The 26,321-nt window shown below is 42.7% G+C and overlaps 1 protein-coding gene across 1 annotated transcript in view; it reads left to right on the plus strand.

Annotated features, from left to right (window-relative positions):
• Positions 1-26,321, plus strand: part of LNPK (lunapark, ER junction formation factor) — a 66,341-nt gene that overhangs the window by 2,012 nt on the left and 38,008 nt on the right. The window contains exon 2 of the mRNA XM_075609010.1: positions 25,073-25,160. Within this exon, the coding sequence (XP_075465125.1) occupies positions 25,134-25,160 (27 nt within the window). The 5' untranslated portion in view covers positions 25,073-25,133. The remainder of the gene's footprint in view (positions 1-25,072; positions 25,161-26,321) is intronic.

Consider the following 26,321-nt stretch of genomic DNA (forward strand, 5'->3'; position numbering starts at 1 on the left):
TCCTCCAGCATTAACTTTACATACTGTTATCCATGGCAGGGTTTGTTAGACTTCATGTAGGTATTTTGAAGGTGAAAAGTTTTAGTAATATTATATGTAATCACCATGCGCCAACAACTTTTTGAAAATGTGTAGTTTAGGTGACTGGAATAAGCACTTTAAAACACCATGGCATGGAAAAGTGTCACTAATTTGTGATTGTACTCTCTGAATTGTAAAATTCTGCCATCTTTAACTAAATCTGTCTTGTCTGAAATATTTAACTCTAGTTTCTAATTGTAATTTTAGTTATATATACAGATGTGACCAGTGTCGTTGGCCACAAGAGTGGCGTAACATAGCATACGTTTTCATAGGATGCAATGGTAATGCTAGTTCATTATTTTAACACCCAAATCATGTTTCATTTTTGTCCAAATCAAGATGTTTTTTGTGCCATGAACACTCTGCAATTGTTAATCCGTTCTATAATGCAATATCTTGCCAAATGCACATGAGATCAGGGCTCCCGGACCCCCTGGTTTTGATCGGAGTTTAAGGCATCTTGTTTAAAATGATGATGTAGGTAGGACACAGAATCACTAATAAAAATCCCAAAGAATATATACTGACCTATGCGAAAAAATACATCTAAAAATCTAAATTTGTTGTTACCAGGTCCCAATTACAAATAGCTTGTGAGAATGCACGATGATGACTTGTGGCTTATACTGTACGAACCTTAAACTTCTCAATGAACCGTATGTTGTAGTTTTCAAATAGTCTGGACTTATTCTTTTACACAGTTAAAATGAATGAATTCACAAATTAGTTCACTATCCATTGAGTTGTTCTTCCAAAAGCTGACCTTGAGGTCTTATTTTTACAGTACTGTACAGAATTTTTCATTCATCGCAATTTTTTTCATGCCCTCATTGATAAAAGCCAGTGAATTGTCCCAGATGTTGGAAAAATTAAACATTGACATTTATTTTTTTGAAAATGCTGATTCCCATTGTAAAGGGAAAATGTAGTTTGTTAATAAAAGAAGGCCTCTGCTATATTGTAGTCTAGGGGAGAGATGAAATGTTTAACTCTCTGCCCAGGACATACTTGAAAGCTAGAGGTAAACTCCGTGTATTATTTAAGTTATAATACCCGAAGAACAGGGTATTACTGGCCAAGAATGCACTGACAGGAAGAGTTGAAGGCCCGAGGCGAAGTCGAGGGACTTTAACCTAGCCAGGGCATTATTGGCCACTAATGCCCTATTCTGTGGGGATTATTACTAATATAGGCTAAATGTAGGCTTTTTTTTTTTATAAAAAAGATACACTTTTGTAGTCATATTGATTTTTATCAGCATGATTGTCTACATTCTTATGTTTTTACTACAAGTTTATTAAAAGTAAATTGTACACACACACACACACACACACACACACACACACACACACACACACACACACACACACACACACACACACACACACACACACCGCCTCAATATATGAAAGACTTTATAACTTTGTTTCCATAATAGACAAACGATATCTTCACTGTTGCGTCTGTGTACTTTATATACACAGATTGTTGAAATAGAAACCGCGCTCGTTCTTCTAAAGTTGGGTAAAAGTGTAGGAATTAGAAACTTCAACTCTCTGCTGCTGCTGCTGTGTTGCAGCACTCCAAGCTCCTACAATGGTTACAGAAATAGAAAAAAGTCTGTCTACTTACAATTTAAGTTTAATATCAGAAGGTGCGTATCCAGTCGTCAGGTGGTTCAGGCGTCCTGCGTACAATGTTCATCAGTGTGGATCACAGTGCCAGCACCCTGTGGCATGTCCTGTGTGCTCAGTATTTGTATACAACACTTGCTGGTTGTGATGCAAGTTTGCTCCCCTGGCTACAGACGGCTCAGTCTGCTAAGCAGGCAAGAGGTGCACCAAGCAAAAACGGATGTTGCAGCGGGATTGCAATGTGACTGCTACGAGTTTTCCACAAACTGCTTCATCAGGTAGTTTAAGGCTTGGTGTCCTTTAAATATCCCCTCACTTTGTTAATTATATATGTACAATTAGACAACATAATGGTTAAATGCAATATAAATACAAAAATATAACATGATGGAAATTTTATAAAGTGCAAATGTTCAAACATTGGTAATTATGGATGCTACATTAATAATAAAAACTGATATTTAAATCAAACAATATCCATTAGGTTTGCGGAATGATGTATATCAAAAATAAGGGCAGGATATAGTATAAAATAAATAGATTTGTCATCCAATGCAAATAATGAAGAAAAAATGGGAATGAGAGGGAAGGAAAAACAAAATAAATAGACCAGCTTGGGGAAGGGAATGAACCATGGCTGGAACAGGGATATCAAAAATATATTTTGAATTAATATTGATATAGTAACAAGACCATCACTCAGTATTCATCTTGAATGTGAGGAAAAGATACATAAAGGCAATGAGTTAGACGTTTATATCATAAAGGGAATAAGTTCTAGATGGTCATTAAGACCCCCTGGACATTTTTGTATTTAGGGTAAAGATCCAATCTTGTTCTCTTTTCAAGAGTAAAATGATGTCTATCCCCAGCTCTAATATTGGATGAGACTAATTCAATACCCATACATTTACTGTAATATGGTCTTGGTTACACTGGTAAAATTCATTGAAATGTGTCAATAAATGGGTTGGTGGTATAGCCCAGCGGTGCGCAAACTGGCGGGTGCGGGGGTGAGCGCGCGGTTTACAGAGGCCCCGCGCGCTTCCCGAAGGCACGAAAATGAAGTGTTGGGTGAGCTGCAGGTCCCCCGTAAACCTGCACTTACCTTGGCTCCACATGCGTCGCCATGGCAACGCAGCGGCAAATGACGCAGTGAGGTCATGTGACGTCACGTTGCTATGGCAACGTGACATGACGCCAGAGCCGAGGTAAGTGCGCGTGAGGGATGGGGTGATCTCCGACAGGGGGCGCAGGGAAAAAAGTTTGCGCCCTCCTGGTTAGCCTGTTCTCTTGTTTTTAGGCGTGTTTCTCAAGTGTTCCAATATGCAGACTTTGAGATTGTTTTGCCTACATTTTGTCTCCAACTACATTGGGAAACGTATACTACAAAGGTACTTTGACAATTAATAAAATTAGTAATAGGAAATTTGTGAACAGTAACTTTGAATATTACTGATAGTCATCTGTTTAGACAAGTGTTTTTCAAATTTTTGTTTTGTTAAAGAACTCCAGAATTATATTGTGAAATTCTGTTTAACACCCCCATCGCCCCTGTTTCTCGTCTGTCCCTCGTCTGTACCTCACACGCACCGTGGCTAATACTATACACATGATACATCAAGCATGGCCCCATGCAGACGCACTTACCAGAATGCCATCCAGTGTCTCTGTATGTTCTGTACCTAACATTTAGATTGTAAGCTCCTCGGAGCAGGGACACCTCTTACTAAATGTTACTTTTATGTCTGAAGCACTTATTCCCATGACCTGTTATTTATATTATTTGTTATCTATATGATTGTCGCGTATTACTACTGTGAAGCGCTATGTACATTAATGGCTCTATATAAATAAAGACATACAATATATTCAATACACTCTCTCCCTTATGCTCCCTCTCCCCCTCACACACACTCTCCTTTATGCCCCCTCTCACTTACACGCACACACTCTATCTTTAAGGGAGCTGCCGGCATCTGACACGACTTGTGGCGCTGACGGGAGCAGGCAGAGGAAGGATAGCGGTGACTGAGTGGTTGCTGCTGAGCTTGGGAGATGCTGAGTCACTGCTACGTTGGGTGCCGCCGCAGGGCCTCTGACAGCTGGAGAGTTGACCCAGCTCTCTCGCCCTCTCCTCTCTGACAGAACCCCTGAGAGTTGCTTGCAAAACCCCGGTTGAATATAACTGGTTTACATACTTTCCATTTGTTGCATCTATATTTGTGTCTTATTCCCAAAATCGACCTTTTTAAAAAAAAATAAGAAAAATTCTTCTGTTCTGTGCCCCGAAGCAGATTGGGGCTAATATATTTTTTGAGGATTTGTGCCCGTTTGAATACTATTGGTTTTGCATATAGTGTAGTTTAAAATCGGGTCCATTCGGAGATGCACCAGTAGTTTGAAAGCGCTTGTTTAATAGATTTGTGGAATTTATTGTATTGTGTGATAAATAATGGTATTTGACAATTGGGGATTTTGCTGCCATCAAAATTTAGTTTGAGAGTTTCCTGTATTGTCAATCTCGTTACTGGTCATAAATTGTTTTATATTTTGATATTGGTTCATCTGATAGTCATCTATTGAGGACAAAGGAGGCTTAAAGCAGTACCCACATCGAGAGAATTCCCTAATATCTGCCAACAATGGAATTAGTGATAAAGTTCCTCACAAATATATTATAAAATATATTATAAAAATCATAACCAAGGTCAACAAAAAAATATATAAAATTCTCCCAAAATTCCTGAATTTTTTTTTTTTTTCAACTTTCATTTTTTATTTGTGGATATCAGATATACAGAAACACACCTCCCATAGGCGTACATTACAGATATTCCACTTTTAACAACCGTCAACAATGACAGCATCAGACGAACGACATAAAGGGAAGCAGGACAAGACATACTGGACTCACTGGACTGGTGGGGTGGTACAGAGGGTAGGAGGGGGAGGGAGGTGGGGTGCTCTTGCCGGATTCTGGACAAGGGTTCCTGCGATCCGATGCGACAACTTCATGGCACTGCTGACCTTACTGCCTATTGTAACTCCTGGGTGGCACTACCTAGTGTATCCTTACGTCAATGTCCTGTCTGTCCCGTCCAAGGAGAACGCATTTGTGTATATTAATGCAGAATTGTAGCGGCGTCCACCCCCGGGATGTTGGATTGGTCTAGCCACGGGCTCCAGACTTTTAGAAATTTGGTGCCAGAGTCATTGACCCAACTCGTCAACTGTTCCATCTGGCACACTTGCCAAATTCGGTTCCTGATTTTGGGGATAGATGGAATCTTATTCTGCTTCCACAATGCTGCGATCTCACACCGGGTGGCGGTCGCGAAGTGCGTGACCAGTTTGTGTGTCGTTCTAGACATTTCCTGAGGCCGCCTGCCCACTAGGAACAGCCACGGGTCCAGGGGGATCTCTAATTCGAGAATCCCTTGCAGCCAGTCTCGAATTGCTTCCCAAATCGGGGCCACCCTTGGGCAAGACCACAGCATGTGTTTAAGGTCAGCCGATTCCCCGCACTGTTTTGGGCAGAGCGGCGAATAACCCTTGACAAATTTAGCTAATTTCACTGGGGTATGGTACCACCGCATTAGGACCTTATATGCGTTCTCCTTCAACGTGACACATATTGAGCTCTTTGCGGCAGCTTGCAATATGTGGTCCCAGTCTTCGTCCTCTAAACTATCCCCTAGATCTGTCTCCCATTGTCGCATGTATCGCAGTCGGGGGCGGTCTATATGAGCCGGACAGACTACCTCCCTGTACATCCGAGATGTCAGTCCTCGTGTGTCCGTTGATCTGGAGCACAGCTGTTCAAAATTAGTTCGTGCAGGACGAACAGGAAATTTGTTATAAAATGCCCTGACCTGGAGGAATCTAAATAGTTCTGAATTTGGGAAATTTGATGTCTCTTTGAACCAATCGAACGTCTTGATAGATCCCTTACCCCCCAGGTCTTTTAATCGATTGTACCCTGCCTGCGTCCACTTTACAAATTTATCGCTCAACAGCCCCGGAGCAAAGTCCGGGTTGCCCCATAGGGGGGACATTAATGTGTGGGGGGTGGTTAAGTTAGCTTTAAATTTAGATGTCTCCCAGACCGCTAAGGAGTTCGCCACTGCGCAGAGCGGCGTTCCAATGTCTTTTTTGCATCGTTTTGGTAGCCAGATCAAGTTATGGAGTGCAACTGGCGCACAGCATTCTCCCTCCAGTTCTGTCCATCTTCTATTTGTGGGGTCCGCATGCCACAGAATGATTTGGGTCAATTGTGCCGCTTTATAATACGCCATCAAGCAAGGTACCGATAGTCCTCCCTTTGTCACTGGTTTTGTCAGTAGACTTCTTGCAATTCGTGGGCGTTTTTTATTCCAAATAAATTGTATGATGTGAGTTTGAAGGGCTTGGATCTCTGATTTAATTACTGGTATTGGTAGGGTTTGAAACAGATATAATAGCTTGGGCAACAGATTCATCTTTACGCTGTTAATCCTGCCAAACCAAGATATCCCGTAACCCGCCCAAACCCTGAGATCCTCCTTTAACTTCTTCATCATCTTGGGGAAATTTGCCTTGTACAAGGTATTGTAATCCCTGGTGATATATACCCCTAAGTATTTGATTGCGGAGGTTTGCCATTGAAAATTAAAGTTAAGTTCCAGTAGTTTTTCAGTTGGTTTTGGCAAGTTGATATTGAGCGCCTCTGACTTAGCCTGGTTAATTTTGAACCCTGAGACCATGCCAAAGGTGCTCAGGATCTCAAAGACATTGGGCAGGGACGTCAACGGTTTAGAGATAGTTAGGATCACGTCGTCTGCATATAATGCAGCCTTGTGATGTTGCTCTCCCAGTTGGATTCCTGTTATATTGGGGCTTAGTCTGATATGGGCTGCGAGGGGTTCAATACAGAGAGCAAAAAGTAATGGGGACAGCGGGCAACCCTGACGGGTCCCACTGCGAATATTGAATAATTCTGAAGGGAAGCCCTGATGTCTTACCCTAGCTGTGGGTCCTGCGTAGAGTGCCATTATTGCCTCCAGGAGGCGGCCCCCGAACCCAAACACTCCAAGCGTCTCTCGTAAGTAGGACCAATCAATACGATCGAATGCCTTTTCGGCATCCAGGCTCAACACCATTGACGGTATACTTTTCTTTTTCGCCAAATCTATCAGATCAATTACCCGCCTGGTGTTATCTGCTGCCTGTCTGCCTGCGATAAAGCCCACTTGATCCGGATGGATCAAGCCCGGAAGGACACTACCCACCCTGTTTGCTAGCAGTTTGGAGAAGATTTTTAGGTCCGAATTGATCAGGGAGATTGGCCGGTAGCTCTTGCAGTCTGCCGGGTCCTTACCGGGTTTGTGGATCACTGAGATAGACGCCTGGAGCATCTGAGCCGGGAAGGGCTCTCCCTCCAGGATCCCATTAAATAATTTCAATAGGTGTGGGGCTAGCGTTTTACAAAACTTTTTATAGTACAAATTGGAGTAGCCGTCAGGGCCTGGAGCCTTCGCTGGTTTGAGGGACTTAATTACCTCTGTAATCTCTTCCAGGGTGAAATCACCCTGTAGGGCCTCTCTTTCAACCCTGCCCAGGGTCGGAAGCTGTGCCTCAGCTAGAAACCTCTGTAACGTAGCTAATGTTTTTTGGTTGTGGGTGACCTTATCTCCATCGTATAGTGTAGCATAGTATTGTCTAAATGCTTCCACTATTTGTCTCGGATCGGAGGTAAGGTCACCCCGCTGGGTTTTAATTGCCGCTATCCTAAAATTTGGAAGCTTGTTTCGGAGCTTATTGGCTAGTAAGGTATCTGGCTTGTTGGCTTTTTCATAAAATCTGCGCTTGGACCAGGTCAACTCCCTCTCGGCCTGGGATGATAACACTAGATTAAGGGCCGCCTTAGTATCTATCAATTCCTGCCACGTGTGCTGGTTTTTATCCACGGAATGCTGTGCAGTGAGGAGTGTTAATTTCGCCTGCAGCTCTTTTATTTTAATAGTTTTCTCCCGCTTCCTCTTGCCAGCTATATTCATAAGAAATCCTCTGAGAGTAGCCTTATGGGCTTCCCAGAGTGTGGCTTGCGATTGTACGCTTCCTATGTTTTCTTTAAAGAAATCCTTTATCCGGTCCCGTATCGCCCTTTCAGTAGCGGGGGCTTTGAGAAGAAGCTCGTTGAGCTTCCAGTTTGCTCCGGGTCTGTCGAGCCCTATCAGTGTGCACCTCAGCTCAATAGGTGCGTGGTCGGACCACGAGATCTCGTGGATCTCTGTATGGCCCACCACTGGAACCACTCTGTTTGATACTAGGAAGTAGTCTATGCGGCTATATCTGTCATGGGGGTGCGAGTAAAAGGTGTATTCCCTGGAAGTTGGGTGTTGCTCCCGCCACATATCTATCAGCTGGCAAACCTGGAGGCCGTCGCGTATTGTTAGTAAGTCCTGTCTGTGGGCCGCGTTAGATTGAGTGCATCTGTCTAAGTCAGGGTCCAGTGTTCGATTTAAATCTCCCGCAAGGAATATACTGCCCTTAGCTAGTTTATACAGTTTAGCAAAAAATTGCTCAAAGAAAACCGGGTCCTGTTCACAAGGGGCGTAGATGGTTGCTAATGTGATTTGCTGGCCTTGTATAGTGCCCGTCAAGATCAGAAATCTACCCTGTATATCAGCATGTTGTTTCTCTATGGTAAAGGCGAGCCTATTATGTATAATAATTGCCACCCCTCTTTTTTTGACATCTGCGGATGCAAGATAATATGTTCTATAACTTTTATCGAGGAACTTTGGGTGGTTTAGACGGGAAAAATGCGTTTCTTGTAGGAAGACAATGTCAGCTTTCCGCCGATTGTAATCCCTGAAAGCAATTCTCCGTTTAGTAGGACTATTAAAACCCTTCACATTATGGGAAACCATAGTAATATCATTACTCATCTGAGCTGTATATTGTGGGTGAGCTGTGTAACGGCCGCTGTCTCCGGTGGGTTCTTTGCGCCTGCCGCTTCCGTCTCCGGCCTTCAGATGGCCTTCTCCTCTCCAGTGTCGCCGGAGCTGTGTCGGTAGCTAGGGGGATAGGGGGACTGACACACAAGGGGGGTGGGGAGGGAAACATATACACACATAACAAGACAAATATTAGAACAATGGTCACATGACTTAGGTACCAGTACCCTAGTCCTGCGATCCTAGCCCTTGGGTAAACGGCGGGGGAGCTCGACCGCCCTCTCACTTGGCATCCCTCCCCTTCCCATGCCGCCTCCCCCTCCCAAGGGGCTTCGTCGGTAACCACTAGCCTAAGACTGGCTAGTCCCGACCTGGAGTACATGCGGAGGTCGGGGCCGGGTTATAACCCCCCGCCCCCTCTCCGGTTAGCTGACAGAATCTATAGACAGAACGTGGAACCCCAACTAGAACTTTAACTATAACACGACCCCTTAGCGGTATCCTGCCCCTGTTCTCGGGCACTGCTTTTCTCCCCTATTTCCGTATCTATTGGGGCTACCTATCCCCATTCAGCTACCCTAGCTCTCTCTTCCCCTTCTTTCATGGCCTTCGGAATGGGATTGTGCTACCTCCCTCTTTTTAAGAACACCCTTGCTTGGGAAAGTTCTTCAGTGCCTGCATCTCTTCTCTTCTTACCTCCCCCCTCATCGCCTGATTTCCCCGGCTATTTTTATCCTTCCGTCTGTCATCTGTGGGCTCTTTCTTTCCGTGTTCCTTTGCGCTCCCCTTCCTTCTTTAACATACCTCATCCGTCTACTGACTACACTTTCTGTAATGTCTTTTCTTTTTTTACTTACTCGCCCTTCTCACTTACAGTACTACTTCCGCTTCTTCGCTCCCTCCGCCTCTCTCCCATCTCCTAACTTACTCTCGCCCTGCTCTCTGTACACATCCCCCGTCTTTTCTCGCAACCTGCCTTCACCTATCCTGACCTTATTCGCCACTACTGATCACTTCCCCCTTCCATCTTACAACTTCCACTACTGCCACTCTTATTCTTTTGCCCTTCTACCCCTTCCTATCCTTCCTCTACCCAGCTATCCGCCCCCTATGCCTATTCCTCTTAGCCTCCTCCACTCTCGCTATATTAGAAGGCGCAGTCTGCCACTACTCCCCTCGTCTCTGTTCGCGCCATGTCCCTATTTCAGTCTCACTCCCTGTTCATGGGGATGTATACGGGCCAGTTCGCAACATCTGCGCAGACTCTCCTGACTTCCGACACGGCCGAGTTCCGGTGGCCCCTGTTCTCCCGTGGCCATCTCCTCAGGGGCTGTGACGGCATCTCTGCGCCGTCCCTCTGTGTTGTCCGCGGCAATTCCGCCCCTCGTAAGATGGCCGCCGTTACTCCCGCCTCTTCCGGTGACGATGTTCCTCCTCCACCATCTTGGATTGGGCTGACCTGCGAGGCGGACGCCTCTGAAGCCGCTCCTCCATCTCGATCTAGTTTCCCGCCTGAAGAGGGATTCCCGCCTTCTCCTCGACCTCCTTCTGCGTTTCACGCTGGGGGACCTTCCATCGCTGGATTAGGCGCCATGACTGGGCCACGAGGTGAGTAATTAGTCCTATTGTTTTTTCTTTTCCAGGGTGCATTGTAGCTTCGCTTTTAACCCGGAGACGGTTCTTATAGGGATCTTTATCGTGGGGGTCTCCGTCATACGGGGTTCTACCGTGTCAGCGTCGGGGCTAATGCAACTTAAACGGGGCAACAGGAGAAGAAGAAAAAAACATATTTCATCTTAACTTTGCAACTTCGGGGTTTTGGACCTGGTAGGGTGTCAGAGTCCGCTTCACTCGGTCTCTCCTCTGGGTGGGCTTCCCACTGTGGTCCATGCTGGGTCCATCGCTGGGGGGTCTGGGTCGGCAGCTGTGGTACCAGGAGCCGGCCCCAGCCCCAGCTTCTGCAGGAATTTATTTCCCTCCTCAGGGGCTTTTAGGTGAAGAGGGCGGCCATTGCGAATCACCATGAGACCGAAGGGAAAAGTCCAGCGGTATCTGACTGCCTTCTCCCGCAGTACCCTGGTGATGGGCCACAGGTCCCTTCGGCGAGCCAGCGTGATAGGTGAGATGTCCTGAAAGACAGCGATTTTAGCCCCCTCAAACTCCATGACAGGCGTGTTTCTAGATTTCTGCAAAATCTCTTCCCGGGTGCGGTAATAGTGTAAACGCACTATGATGTCCCTTGGTAGCTCATTGGGTTGGGGTTTTGAACGCAGCGCCCGATGACACCGGTCCATCAGTAATTTATCTTTAGGGGCCTCCGGGCAAACGTGCGCCAACCACCGCTCTACGAACTCCTCGCAGTCCACTCTGTCTTCTGGGATCCCGCGGAGGCGCACATTGTTCCGGCGATCCCTGTTCTCCGCGTCCTCTTGCCGGTCGCGGAGTTCATTTATCTGAGATTGCAGATCCGCTGTGACTTTAGAGGTTTTTTGAATGGCCTTAGTGTTCTTGTCAACCCGCACCTCCAGTTCTTGCGTCCGGGTTCCCAGGCCCCCCACTTCTTTAGCTAGGGCTCGTATTTCAGCTTGTAACACATCTTTTAGGTCCTGATAGAGCCTTTCAATATCACATCTCCTGGCCGATAGGAGCCCCTGGTCGTCCGGGTTTCCCTCACCTTCCGACTCGGAGCCTGTCCTCGATGCGGGGGCCATTGCTGTCACTGCCCTGCGGGTTTTCCCTTCATTAAAATATTCTGGTAGCCCTCGCTTTCCGGGGGTCTTCGTCGATTTCTTCGACATCCTGGGGACTTCTTGCAGCTTATGGGGTATTTTCAGTGAAATTTGGTGCAATATTGCGTTCTGTCCGTTTATTTCTGTTGGAGAGGGGCACAGAGCTATAGAATTATGCCTCCATGCTCTCCAACCTCGCGCATGCGCTCCCTCCTGAATTTTTTTAACCCAGAACCAGACGTAAACACAGATCATTACGATACCAATAGATGTCTCATTATAAAAAACAAGAACCTAATCGGTCATCATATAAACTATCATTTAGAAATTCTAATTAAACAAATGATTGGATCACCATTGATAGAAATACCTCACAAAATAGGTATAGATCTTCTTATAAAGATAAAGACTGAATTAGGGAAACACAATTTATTCCGGTTCCCACAGAGCTAATGAATCAAGACACATACTATTGAGAAATAGGTTCGAACCCCTTTATAAGCCTCAAGAAGAAAGAGGAAATTAGAATAATAAAAAAAAAAATCCTATCTCTCTAGATATTCAAAGTCCCCACATAAGGAAAAGATTAGTCAGGAGGGAAAGCGAGGTGGAGCAACACCACCTATCCAAGAGACCTACCCAGATTCAAGAACATTAATCTCTCATGGTATTTTTAATTTCACATTTTTTTAAATGTGACCATTGTTTGATGAACGTCTTTCAGAAAGGACTATCCTTTGCGCCGACAAGCAATCCAAAAAGTTTTGACCTGTATATAAATTTGCAGAAGTTTATCAGAAAACTAACTATGTAGACATTTTTTTCTGGTAGCATTGAATATGGGGCCATATCAACTACCCCATATATCATACAAGAAAATCCATTTGGAACAATTTAAGAACAAACCGCATTGGTTGACCTGATGGATTTACTATGAGGGAATTACTGATTTTAGATGGAGAACAACAAACTGTACATTCCAATTACAAACCCAAATCTATATTTTATTCCCATTATTCCAAGGGACACTATGTGAAACTATTTGGTGAACTAGTAGAGCAAAAATGTCTTTACTTTGTTGCACAAATTAACTCCAATAGTCAAAATCTCAATATTGAGGAAAAGGTAGCATTCAAAACTCTTCGATCCAATTCGAACATTATAATACGTGAAGCAGATAAAGGGGGAGGGATTACCGGTATATTACAGGATAGATCTTTGTCATGAAGCTATAAGAATTTTATCAGATTCTAAGTTTTTTTTATTTTTTATTATAGACTGAATAGAAATCCAACAGGAGTTGAGATCCTTGTTGAATGAGGCACTTTGGGTATTTTAACCAAGTTGGAATTTCAGTTTCTCTATATTAAAGCACTGACTCTCCCTATTTTATACCACTTAACTAAAATGAGCAAATCGCTAATTAACCAACCAGGACGTCCTATTTCTGTTATTAATTCTGACTTCTAATTTTTCTGACTGTTGTGTTTTTATTTTTGGAAAACAATTGGTTAAAAATCACTTCCTTAGTTTTTAGACACTACAGGCATACCCCGTTTTACGTACACCCGCTTTACGTACACTCACAACTACGTACATTTATTTTTAGTTGCACCATACCCCTGTGTACGTATGCGTGCTTCGCGAGTACGGACACCAGGGGGCGGCGTGCGCACCTCAACACTCCTGCAACCTCCTTCATGCTTGTCTTCATTATGGTGCGCTCGATCTCCCTGTTCCCTCTGCCCTCCCATCTGTCTCCGTTCCCCCTCCCATCTCTCCGTTCCCCCTGCACTCACGCTCCATAAAGCAGCAGCTAAACCAGCGATTCCGCCCGTGACTCTGCTTCCTCCGCTCTCCTCCTTCTCCCTCCCTCCCCCCTCAGAGCTCTGCGAAGCTTTGCATGTGTTGTGAATTACAGAACAACATTGAGGGGAAGGAGAAGATCTTCTGCTGCAATCTTTGTGTGTGTGACACACTGTGACACACTGTGACACACTGACACACTGTGACACACTGTGACACACTGTGACACACTGTGACACACTGTGACACACTGTGACACACTGTGACACACTGTGACACACTGTGACACACTGTGACACACTGTGACACACTCGCCTGCATTAGTCAGCGCGATTCCACGGACTTGCATGCGCGAAGAGAGCCGGGGGGAGGTGGTTGGAGGCGGGGCAGTGACGTCGCTGGGCCAATTGCCCGCGACGCACTGATGTCAACGTCACGGCGCCGTGACGTTGACGCTGCTTCAGGCTGATTGGATGTTTTCAGCCGACAGCGCGCTGAAAAACAGCTTGGCGCTCGGCTGAAAACGCCAAAGCCTGTGGACGCACACGTGAGCCCCCTCTCAAGGCATCCTTATTGAGGATGCAGGGGTTCAGCGCTGAGCGTCCGCACGGCTCAGCGCGGCCTGTCCGTCTATGGACTCGGCCTAAGTGTAGACAATAAAACAATAGTGAATTCGCTAAGTGATGTGTCTTGGCTCATATGCACAGCCTACTTCTTCACATTTAGGGAGTCGATGTATCCTCATTTTGTGGAGGAGATGCATCGAAGACATCCTCATAATTTGTGATGGGGACGAGGAATCATTCACAGAAATTGTGCTTCATCTCAACACAAATGATTTCAAACTCGGGTTCACCAGTAAAAGCAAAGTTGACTCTTTTTTTTTTTTGTTTTTTAGATCTGGCTATTTACATCGACTCGGACAAAATTCAGACAAAGACATACTTTAAAGACAAATGTCAACTCATTCTTGCATCCCACGAGCAATCATGAGAAAAAAATGCATACAAAATATCCCATATAGCCGGTTCTTAAGATTGAAACGCAAATGCACAGAAGAATTTGTATCACAAGCCACATTCCTTAGACAGGTTTTTGAAAAAAGGTTACAACAAAGATCATCTCATTCAGTCTGCACATTTTAAGTTCAAAAATGAGCTACCTTATTGCTATCACATTCAGAATGAACAACCAATATCAGACGAGAAGTAGAACTTAGGGGCCTATGCAGCAATTTGCGATGTGTGTGTCGGCAGCGCGCTTACATCTCCTGTGTTTGCCGGGAATTTGCCGCTAAATGCAGTAAATGGCGATTGTGAGGGAAATTGGTGAGTTGCACATGTTGCGAGTACAAGGCGCAGCGCTCCGCGTTACTGCAGTCAGTGGCGGATGACTGCATGTATCTGTATTTCACTTGAATGTGGCGTCAACCTCTGCACATAAATAAAAAAAACCTCCTTCTTGCTTAAAGCATTCAGTTACTCACGGTCTTGCTGTAACTGACATTAGCAAACCTTTTACTGCTGTCCCTAATTAGATACTTTTAGAAACATACCTGGTGCAGTGCTACAGTTGTGTCTTCTGTTCTTTGACACGTGAAGAGGTGATACATGTGTGCATGTGACTTGTGACATTTCATGTACATTTGTGTCTGTGTGTTGGACTCTGTTGCAAAGCGTACAGTACATTTCAGTGAGTTGCTGTGTGTACTGTAACCCGTGCATGCAGCAAGAGGGGGATTACGACATGTATCTGTATTGAAGGAGAATTTGGCGGCAACTTTTGAACATGAAAAAATCACCTCATGATAGTTTGACGCATTCTGTTACTCACAGCAGTGTGTTTCTTGCTGCTAGTGACATTAGCAAGGCTTTCACAGCGCTGTCCCTCAATAGATAGTTTTAGGAACATACCTGCTTCTTGTCATTCACAAGACAGACACCTTTGGCTAACATTAATGTATTTTATTATAAACAACACATGTAACAGGTTCTGAATGACATGTAATACAATTGAAGCTGCGCTGCCAGCAGCAACAGTACAATGACACAACAATGTCACTAGCAGCTGAAATTTTCGGCTCTCGCCTGCTTGTTGGTGCCTTCTTGTATTGCCGCAGCTTTTTGGCGCTTTTCTCGCAAGGAGTTTCTCCCGCGCACCCCCGAGATCTTACTCGGCATCTACTGAATTCTGAGTGCTGCTTAATATGGAGAAATAGCCATTCTCGCCACCCCGCCTGCGCTTGATTTCCGGCAACAATTGCATATGCCGTTTTTCAGTTAACTCGCACACATACCGCCATCAACTGCATACACTGGCGACACACTTTATTCGAGCTCGGCTAGTCCCACGAATTCGGGTATACCCGGGTGTATTGAGTTTTGTGACTGTTTTCTGCCCGAGTGCATTGAGTTATTTTCCGGCAGGGATTGAAGCATTTTATTCCCGCTGGCTGCAATACTGCACAGTAAATATATATATATACTGCATTACAATTCATGAATTTATGCCATCTGGTAGACACGCGAAGCATTGCAGCCTATTAAATCCTAATCATTATCATTTAACAGATCAGCCGCCCATCAGCCAGGCATGAACCCAGGCTGGGAAGGCAAATGCAACGGGGCTTGTCAGAGGTGAGGAGCGGCACATTCCAGGTATCTGCCAGGTACATACCGGGTATTTGCTCGAATAAAGTGTGTCGGTGCAGTACTACATGCCAATCTCGCAATAAAACAGCCAAATTCAGCCTTCTCGCAAGTTACTGCATAGGCCCCAAAGTTTCAAGTATCAGTGCTCAAAGTGTATACAGAACAACGCTGGAATGTAAAGCTGGTCAATTGCTTTAAGATGAACAAGATCATACACCTGTGAGTTGAGAGGGTTCTAATTTAAGTAGGCTCAAATACTGTGGGAATATATGAAGCCTGACAAAGGAGGGTAATAGAACCAATCTCTGCCCAGAGGGTAGCTATGGTTTGTTCTTTTTTTTTTTCTTTTCTTCTGCATACCGACTCTAGAGCACAGTACACGTATCTATCAAAATCTTCGTCACAGATATATATGTTTTAGATGACTGGGTAGTATTCACAATTTGGTGAAAATCATCTTCTGGTGCGTGCTTCCAACTGTGGTAGTAAGATGAAGAATCCATGAAATGGTGAAAAAATTGGAGCACAGCATGCAAAAACATGGGGCTAAGCAATAATGAATGATTAAAAACAACTTTATTTGGTTGGTGACCGCATTGGTAAATGCAGGTGAGTCACTCTGACGCGTTTCATGCTCACGGCGCTTTGTCAAAGAGTGTGACTGACAACACCGTGAGCATGGAACGTGTCAGTGACTCACCTGTATTTATCCATGCTGTCACCATCCAAATAAAGTTTTTTTCAATCATTTTTAATCCTTCATTATCGTGCCTAGCCCCAGGTTTTTGCATGCTGTGCTCCAATCTTTTTCACAATTTCTTGGATTCAATATCAAACAAAAACATATGACCAGTAGCGAGATTGACAATACAGGAACCTCTCAAACTAATTTTGATAGCGGCAAAACCACCAAGGGTCAAATACCATTATTTATCACACATTCCAATAAATTACACAAATCTATTAAACAGGCGTTTACAAAGCACTGGTACATTTTCCATATGGACCCAATTCTAAACCACACTTTATCAGCAAAAGTAGTATTCAACCGGACACAAACCCTCATATATTAGCACCCCCGTCTGCTCGGCACAGAAAATCTAAAAGGTAGATTTGAGTCATTATGGGAATAAAAGGTAACCATAGATGTAACAAATGGAAAGTGTTTTAACAGACGGCTCAATCTAAATCGGTAATATCCCAAGTTACTGGTCACAAATTTCCCATTATTAATTGTCAGTCTAACTTTGTAGTATACGTTTTGCAATGTAGTTGTGGACTATAATATGTAGGCAAAACGCAATCTCAAAGTCTGCATATTGGAACACATGAGAAACATTAGAAAGATTCCTAAAATAGAATGAGCTAAACCTTGAACCCATTTATTGACACATTTCAAATTATTTCACCAGTGTAACCCAGACCATATTGAATTAGTCCCATCCAATATTAGAGCTGGCAATAGAGATAATTTTATCTTGAAAAGAGAAAAATATTGGATCTTTACCCTAAAAAAAACATTTCCAAGGGGTCTCGATGAATACTATGTAGAACTTATTCCCTTTTTGAAATTAACTTCTGTAACTCTTGTTGCCTTTATGTATCTTTTCCTCTTATCCAAAATGAATACTGAGTGAAGGTCTTTTTACTGCGGTATACAGGCATACCCCGCATTAACGTACGCAATGGGACCGGAGCATGTATGTAAAGCGAAAATCTACTTAGCGAAGCACTACCTTTTTTCCACTTATCGATGCATGCATGTACTGTACGGCAATCGTCATACACGTGCATAACTGATATAAATAATGCATTTGTAACAGGCGCTATAGTCTCCCCGCTTGCGCACAGCTTCGGTACACGTAGGGAGCCGGTATTGCTGTTAAGGAGGTGCTGACAGGAGCATGCGTGAGCTGACATTTGCCTATTGAGCGATATGTACTTACTCGCGAGTGTACTTAAAGTGAGTGTCCTTAAACCGGGGTATGCCTGTATTCATATTTTTCAAAATATATATTTGTGATATTACTGTTTCAGCCATGGTTTATTCCCTTCTCCAAGCTAGTCTACTTCTTTCGTTTTTCCTTCCCCATTCCTTTTCACCTCATTCCCATTATTTCCTCATTTGCATTGGATCACCAATTTATTTATTTTATATATATATATATCCCTCCCCTATTCTGATATTCATAATAATTAACCAAATCTAATTATTATTGTTTGATCTATTAACAGTTTTTATTATTAATGTAGCATCCATGATTGGTAATTTAATGATTGCACATTTGTACTTTATAACATTGGATATTATAACATTTCCGTAATGTTATTTTTGTATTTATATATTGCATTTGACTATTATGTTGTCTAATTATACATATATAATTGTTCAAGTATTGTCTAATTGGTTAACTAAGTGAGGGGGAATATAAAAATGGACAGCAAGCCGTAAAGATGAAACCTGATGAAGCACAGTTGGTGCGAAACGCATAGCGGTCACGTTGCAGTCCAGCTGCGACATCCGTTTTTTGCTTGGTGCACCTCTTGCCTGCTTTGCAGGCTGAGCCGTCTGTAGCCAGGGGACAAACTCATGTCACATCCAGGTAGTGTTGTATACCAATACTGAGCAAGAAGGACATGTGCGCAGGGCACTGTGTTCCACGCTGATGAATATTCCAGGATGCTTGCTGCACCTGACGACTAGCGACTCACTTTCTGATATTTACTTAATTGTAGGTGTACATATATATTTTTACACTTGTAAAACTTTTTATATATACTTGCCTCTGGTGTGTTTTTTTTTTCTCCAACATAATATGCATGCCTGGGTATGAAATATGACAGCCTAAAGACTATTTTTGCGTGAGAAACATCTGTCCTGTGCACCTAATCGGTGATTGGCATAATTTGATTCGTGTAATTGCAACTGTTGCAAATATCTTTGCTATGCTTGCGAATTGCTGTGGGGCCCAGGATATTTCACATTTACTACATTTTCAAACTTTTTGGAATACCTTCTTTAGCACCACCCCCTGGTGTTTGCTGTTCCCCTTCAGGAATCTTTCAAGATGCAAAAAAGTGGTGTTTTTGTTTATTTCTGTCAAAAGATTTGCAACGCCAGATTTCCTAAAACCCAGGTTCTGACCCGAGCACCTCAGTCCTATAAAACACCTGCAACTAGGCCTGGTCTGTGGTTTAACAGGCCATAAAAACAGTTTTTGTTTTTTTAAGACGATTTGTAACCAACGTTAACAGTACCCCTTAGCACGATCACAGTTTGACCACTTTGTATAAGATGTTGATTGTTTGACTTGGGACCCTGAGGGGGGCGGTTGGAAAACCACTGCCCCAAGTTAAAATAAATAACTATAAAAGTGGAGCTGGCGTTTTTGTTTTGTATGTCCTTGGAATGAAAATGAGGAAATAACGTTGTGGTGGCTGTTACTCAATGCTGTAACCTGGCTTTGTTTATTCTTAAACATGCTGTAAATCAATTTGTTATTAATATCTTGAAATTACAGTTCGTATGAAATCTGCCTGTTCACAAAACAGTGACATTTCTGAAGCATAATGGCCAATATTTACTAAGCAGTGGCTTGGTCACTGATTTTTGTAGCTTGGTACATCTGGCCAGCGGTTCTTGGAAGTAATTCATTATGGTTTAGGACAGTAGCTTTAATTTTTAATTTTTTTTTTAAAAAGGGGCAATTTATTTTATGCCATGGTTTTCTAATTAAGCTAATCTAAATCATTTTTAGATATTTTAATTGTTTTTACGGCAAATTGAAATGCACTGTTCCCATTTATTATATTTTTTAGTAGTGCACTTTATGGGGGGTGCCTGGCTTGGAATTGTTACATGCCAGGGTTTCATAACACCCTGGTTGAGAATCACTGGTTTTGAAACTTGCCCATTTTCTGTTGGTAACCTTCTGTTTCGCAAATGATATTGGAAGATCTTTGGGACCTCTCATACGGATTAAGGTATCAAGTTTTGGTTTCTTGTCACTAATGGAACCATATTTCATGTTTTGCTTTCAGTCCCCTTACTGTTAACCATATATCAATACAGGGTTTGTGATTTCACAGTAAAACTGGATACTTATCCTTGTGCTAATGTACATCTAATAGAATCAATGTAACGCACAATGACTGACAAGTAAAGAGTAAAACGTTAAGGCCAATGAAATATCTCCTGTTTACTTACTGCAGTGGTTTAAAACATTTTTTTGACTAGGGCATTAAAGCATCAAAACATGTAGCACTGCACGAATTAAGAAAACATATATATATATATATATTTTTTTTACAGGGTTGAAGCTGGGTGTCTTCGGAGCTGAACCGTGTTAATTTCCGCTCCGGACACCACCTGCTTCCAGAGAGAGTTGCCTGTGTGTTGGGTATATCTCTGTGGAGTTTAAATGTCCAGGTCAGGCGGGCCAATAGGATGTCGCAAGGGATGACGTCACGGCTCCTTATTTGCCTGCCGGATATTTAAGCCACCATTTCGTTGGGCACAAGTTCCCTGGCTTGCACCCCCTACGGAGGTGCGTATCTCTGGAAGCTGGGAGTGCCGGGAGCTGAAATGAACACAATTCAGCTCTGGCAACCAACTTCAATACTGTAATAAAACAAGCACACAGCGCTACATGTTTTTGAGGCTTTAATGAACCACTTTCTATTCAGTAAGGATGTGGTTAAGTTAGTTTAACTAGTATGTAAAAATAAATTTAAAGGAGTAAATCTGCCTGCTGTAAGGACTCACTCCTTTGATGCCAGAAGGACCTGCAAGGCACCTTTGACTCTTGGCAGCAAAGGGATTAAACATTGCTGCCCACCAGATTGACTCTTCCAGTTATACTTCAGTATGGAATGTTGTCTATAGCCTGGCATTCTTGTTAACATGGAAATATGTAATGATTATTTTGCACCACTTTCTCTATTCCTCACTACTTTCATGTATTTCCTTCTCCTATGCTTCAAAGTGCATACCCCTGTATCTTTCAGCATCCTTTTCCCCATCTCTCCTTTTCTGTCTGTCTTGACTTCTTTGACTGCAGTCCCACACTGTGATCAGAGGAATCTTCTGACGCATAGCTCTTCAGTTCTTTCTTTCTCTACATGTTGTAGCCACTCTGAGCATGTTGTTCGGTTGCCTAAATGTAATTCAACATTGCATGTCACAGCAGATATTGAATTATCATTCAGTCATATAGGACACATTTGATGGTACTTTTTACACTTCTAAATCTAAGTAACATTGATGTCTTTATTTAGTGGTATACAACAGGGGTGCTCAACTCCAGTCCTCGAGTTCCCCAGCTCAGAGCCACCTGTGCTGAAGCAGGGACTGATTGAGCCACATGTACTGAAGCTGGGATATCTAGAAAACCTGACCTGTTGTGAGGGGAGGGGAAGAGGGGGGCGGGCTTGAGGACTGGAATTGAGCACCCCTGGTATACAACTCTGTTGCATTAAGTTCTTCCAAAAAGACCATTTAATGGGAGTTTTTACATTTGCACCTCTATTTACTTATCTCCTTCACTTTACCAATCCTTTTTTGATCTGGGGCCTGTGTTCACATTCTACTTGCCTGCTGATTAGGCAATTTATTGTAGAGCAAGAATTAAGTGTTCACAACCATAAAGTCACAGAAGTACAGTATGTGTAGCTGGACTGTAGCTTTCCAAATACATACTGTACATATAAAAATAATTTGACCGCTGAGAAGAATACTTTGTCCCATTTAGTTTGCCTAGTTTACCTATTGTAATAACCTGGCGACTTGTTTTGTGCAACCGTATGTCCCTGTTTTCCAGTGCTTATATCAGGGGTTTCCAACTCCAGTCCTCAAGGGCCATCAACAGGTCAGGTTTTCAGGATATCCCTGCTTCAGCACGGCTCCGTCATCGACTAAGCTACTGTTTGTGCCACCTGTGCTGAATCGGGTATTTCCTGAAAACCTGACCTGTTGGTTGCCCTTGAGGACTGGAGTTGGCCACCCCTGGCTTGTATGCAAGAGACTGTTTCTAGTGGTAAACCTGCAGTCAACTAATGTTGGTTTCAGAGCATTGAACAGCAATATACGAGTATATACATGGAAGTGGGTTAGCAGTCTTTGTTACTTAACTGCTGTTAACTGAATGGCTAGTAATGCATGAAAAGGTATCACACTTTTGTGAATATATCCCTTAGATTCAGAATAACTTCCTTTTAGTTGACAAAAATTACACTTTAAAAACTAGTGCCATTTATAAATCTATGACAATCTATACTGTATATGATTTCCCTTTTGAATAAAATACTGTATTCCCTAATAAGTAATGCCACATTGGTCTTGGTTCTGTTGCTTTTGCTGGTGCAAATTGCTGTATTGATATGTTTGTACAGGTAGGTATAGTGAAGCTGCCATTCGCATCTTGAAAATGTAAAAAAAAATAAAGGGGGGATGACGACGACACCTGCTTTTTGTAAGCTTTGTTTAAAAAATAATGTGTCACAGCATGTACAGTGGGATATCTGTTTTCAGTTCTATTTTTTCCCCCTTTTCAGTTCTATTTTTTTCCCCAGCTTAAAAACAAAACAAAAAGTCCTTATGTTAATGGCTGTTTTAGCGTTTCTTTCTTGATGACATTAGTAGACCTTTAAATAACATCCTCTGTGAACATTAAGATAACTAATTGTTTCTCTCTCTCCCCCCCACGCCCTCATAAGATCCTTTTGTAGACTGCATGTAAACAACTCTTCGCTGCCTATTGTAGTGGAGAAAAAGCTAAACATCAGGAGTTGCTATATGAACACTTAGGTTTTAATTTTTAAAGGTCTAAAACTAGGTAGTCAAAAAAATAAATGTACAGTGTGTTTTACTGCGCATTACATGGAGCACTTTTTCTAAAGTCGTATTTGGGGGGTGTCTGTTCAGCTTGCCAAGGTCATCCCTTTTTGTTATTTAAAATCTTTTTTATGTACATGTCAGCCAGGTCTTTAAATGCTCTGCCTTTGACCATTGCAATATAGAATTAGTGGCGTATTCTGCGTCTCATGGGCAATTCAGCAGTATTCATTTTTACAAAGTGACTTTTCTCTCCTCAGTCTTTCATTAATACCTTTGTGACGGTGAGGGGGTACCCAGGCCAATAATAAAGGTATTATGCCCGGCTGGGTGCCCCTGAGCCATGTTGGGGAGTTTGATGTGTGAACTCTGCAACCCAGTTATGGCATGTGAACTGTATTTTAATAAAGATGTACTGGTATGTGTGTTTTTACTGTTCCAGGAGTGCCAACCAGCGGAGATTTGCAGGGCATGAGTTTCAGGGATGATTTTACGGTAAAATGTTGTCAGGGTGTGTTTGGGTATAAGGGGGCTAGACTTGCTGGTTACCCCGAAACAGGTACCCAGGAATCCTACCAGATTCCTGGGGACATGAAGACACAGACCACCAGACAAAATCCTCCCAAGGAAGCAGTTAGCGGCTCACCGCCCGGTCTCCCTGCTTCAACACAGACCAGAACAGTAAGATCGGGCAGGGGGAAATCACATTCCAGGGTCCCCCGGTATATGCCCAAACCCCCAGAACCCAGTGTAGGGGTTCACTTACCCACCAGGTATAAGGTGGTGAGAGTAAAAATGTTTCCAAATCCAGCGCTTAAATAATAAAAGCGGCTGTGTGCTAACTTTGGTTAGAAAGCTCCTAGCGCCCTGAAACTTGCTGTGCGCGTAGTTCAAGGAGAAACATAGAAAACGACCATAACTTAATTTTTATAGCGTTTTATAAAAATTGATGAATGAAAGTCCCCCTAAAATAGTGTATTAAACATGATGGGAATAATTGGGCATTAATTCAGAACACCGGAGACAGGGAAACGCTAATTTATTGTAACACCCCACTTAGTATTAGTGTAGTGACTCACTGTAAATGAGCTGAGGATGTGCAGCTCCGGACTTCTAAGGCATCCTGCTGGCTTGATACCACAATGTATGTAAAAGCCCAGAGTTGAAAGGGCTCAGTGTCCCTAAGGTGTTAGGTTTGGAGGGGTCCCTCAAGTACCCTCATCCTAGTGTAAAGTCTGGGCTGTTTGGCAAGTGGTGGCCAGCCCAGATATACAGGTAGAGGGGCTGGGTCTCATATACGAAGAAGCAAAGTTGCTACGTTCGCGCATGCCCTTATCAGAATGAGAAGCCCCCTCTGCCCGGTTTCTGAAGTACAGGCATACCCCGCATTAACGTACGCAATGGGACCAGAGCATATATGTAAAGCGAAAATGTACTTAAAGTGAAGCACTACCTTTTCCCCCCCTTATCGATGCATGTTCTGTACTGCAATCGTCCTATACGTGCATAACTGATGTAAGTAACGCATTTGTAACAGGCTCTATATTCTCCCCGCTTTGGCACAGCTTCGGTACAGGTAGGGAGCCAATATTGCTGTTCAGGACGTGCTGACAGGCGCATGCGTGAGCTGCCGTTTGCCTATTGGGCGATATGTCCTTACTCGCGAGTGTACTTAAAGTGAGTATCCTTAAACCGGGGTATGTCTGTATTGGTAACTCCGGGATAGGTGGGAAAAGTTATTCCCACTGAGAGATTGGCTGCACGTTGGTATACTAGGTATAGGGTTCTAAACCCTATAAGAATTCCTGTAGCCCATCGGGTATCGGAAACTTAGAAGCTTGATGATAAGATGAATCTTGGAAGAATCCAAGTGCCAAGAAACAGCTGCAAGAACGAATGGTGTAAGCAGCAGCTGCGACTTGCACCGCTGACCGAGAACAGTGTATGTTGCTTTCGTGAGTAATCCCCGCTCCTGGGAAATTACTCCTACAGACTTTATTTTTCAAGATTTCATTCTGGAAACAAATGATTTTGTTTGTCCCGTCCCAGTAAGTGTATTTTGACTGTAATTGTGGAACATTGTGTGTCTTTTCGTGGAATAAATTACAATTTTTTTTCACCTCCTTGCTTTGCTCAATCATATGATCCCCGGTCTAAATGTGTTAAGAGACCTGGTCTACCGTGACAACCTTTTCTTGGCAAATCTATTTGCAAAGCTTTGCATAGCAAAGCTACAACAGCAACGCCATTGTGTGCTAATCTATCAGATAAGCAGTTTAAAGAAACTACCCATGCTAAGTGACAATCATTTGTATGAAACCAGCTGATTGCTTTTATTAAACTGATAACGTTGCCCCAAGAAGAGATTTCTGACTTATTTGTCTTTTGCCTCTAGCTGTGTGAAACGCATTACGCATTTGTGAACTTCAATTGTAACTATTACCAGTATCTGAAAGATGGGGGCTCTCGTGTCCCGGTGGAGGGTGAGTACATTTCTTTACAATGGGTCAATATCTAATGCTAGGCAAAATTGTAATATGTTATAATTGGTAAATACGATGTAAAATCAGTTGGTGTAAAATCCCTTTTAATTCACATCCATCATACTTAAAACACATTGGCCTGTTTTACTTGCACAATTTACTTTGTGTTCATACCTGGCTCATGCCTCATCACTAGAAAATTGTCAGAACTGGAATAATACAAGGTGTTAAGAATGGGCATTGTTGAAATGTAGAGTCCTTCCTAAAGTCATTCCGAAAGTTGGTCCTACCTGCTCTGTCCAAATATATTTTCTCTCTCTCCACCCCCCCCCCTATTTTTAAATGTATTTTTATTTTTTTTATTTTTTGCTACTGAGCCTTATTTTCCAACTTATTAAAATGTAAGTTGTATAAAAAAAAAGTTTAAAATAGGTTTGGTGTCTTGGTGTCTTTAATTTTTAATCCATGTTGAGGAATGATCTACTGTCCTATTTACACTTTTTATTATGTTTAAAAATGTGTGTGAATCTGTTTAAAGAACTAAACCGTAGTCGCCTAAATCCAGTACAACTCTATTATTATTATTATTATTATTATGTAATGAGATTATCCTCCAACATTAAATCAAAGATCCATTCACTTGTACAAACCGGGTTATTAATATGTTGCTAGTCTGTCAGTGACAGAAGATGCTAGAGTAGTGGACATTTGGAATTGAGGCAGGAAATAGGGGAATCCTTCTGGCATTACAAACTCACAGGGGTTAGTTTTTCTTATATATGACTTCATGGATAGGTGTCGATATGTTATCCATAGCTGCTGATTGAATCTCAAGTTAACCATTGTAGTTTATAATATCACTATTACATTTTCCACTTGAGTTAATCGCGAAAAGGTTAACATACAAAATGTGCTGGCAGGATTACACCCTAAAGGTGGATACATGTATTCCTCTAGTGTAATTATAAGGAACCTTGGAATGGAAAAGGTTTATATTACAAAATACTGTATCATTTTATGTTTGTGGTCTAGTTCTAAAAACATAAAATACTGTAATATGAATACTAAAGTGGTTTACAGTTTGTAACACTGCCTTTATCTCCTGTAACAGTGAACACACCATTTATCTATATTTATCTGGTGGAATTGGTGCTTTCCTGA

This window comes from Ascaphus truei, chromosome 7 (genome assembly GCF_040206685.1).
Source record: "Ascaphus truei isolate aAscTru1 chromosome 7, aAscTru1.hap1, whole genome shotgun sequence".
In the NCBI taxonomy this organism is placed as follows: Eukaryota; Metazoa; Chordata; class Amphibia; order Anura; family Ascaphidae; genus Ascaphus; species Ascaphus truei.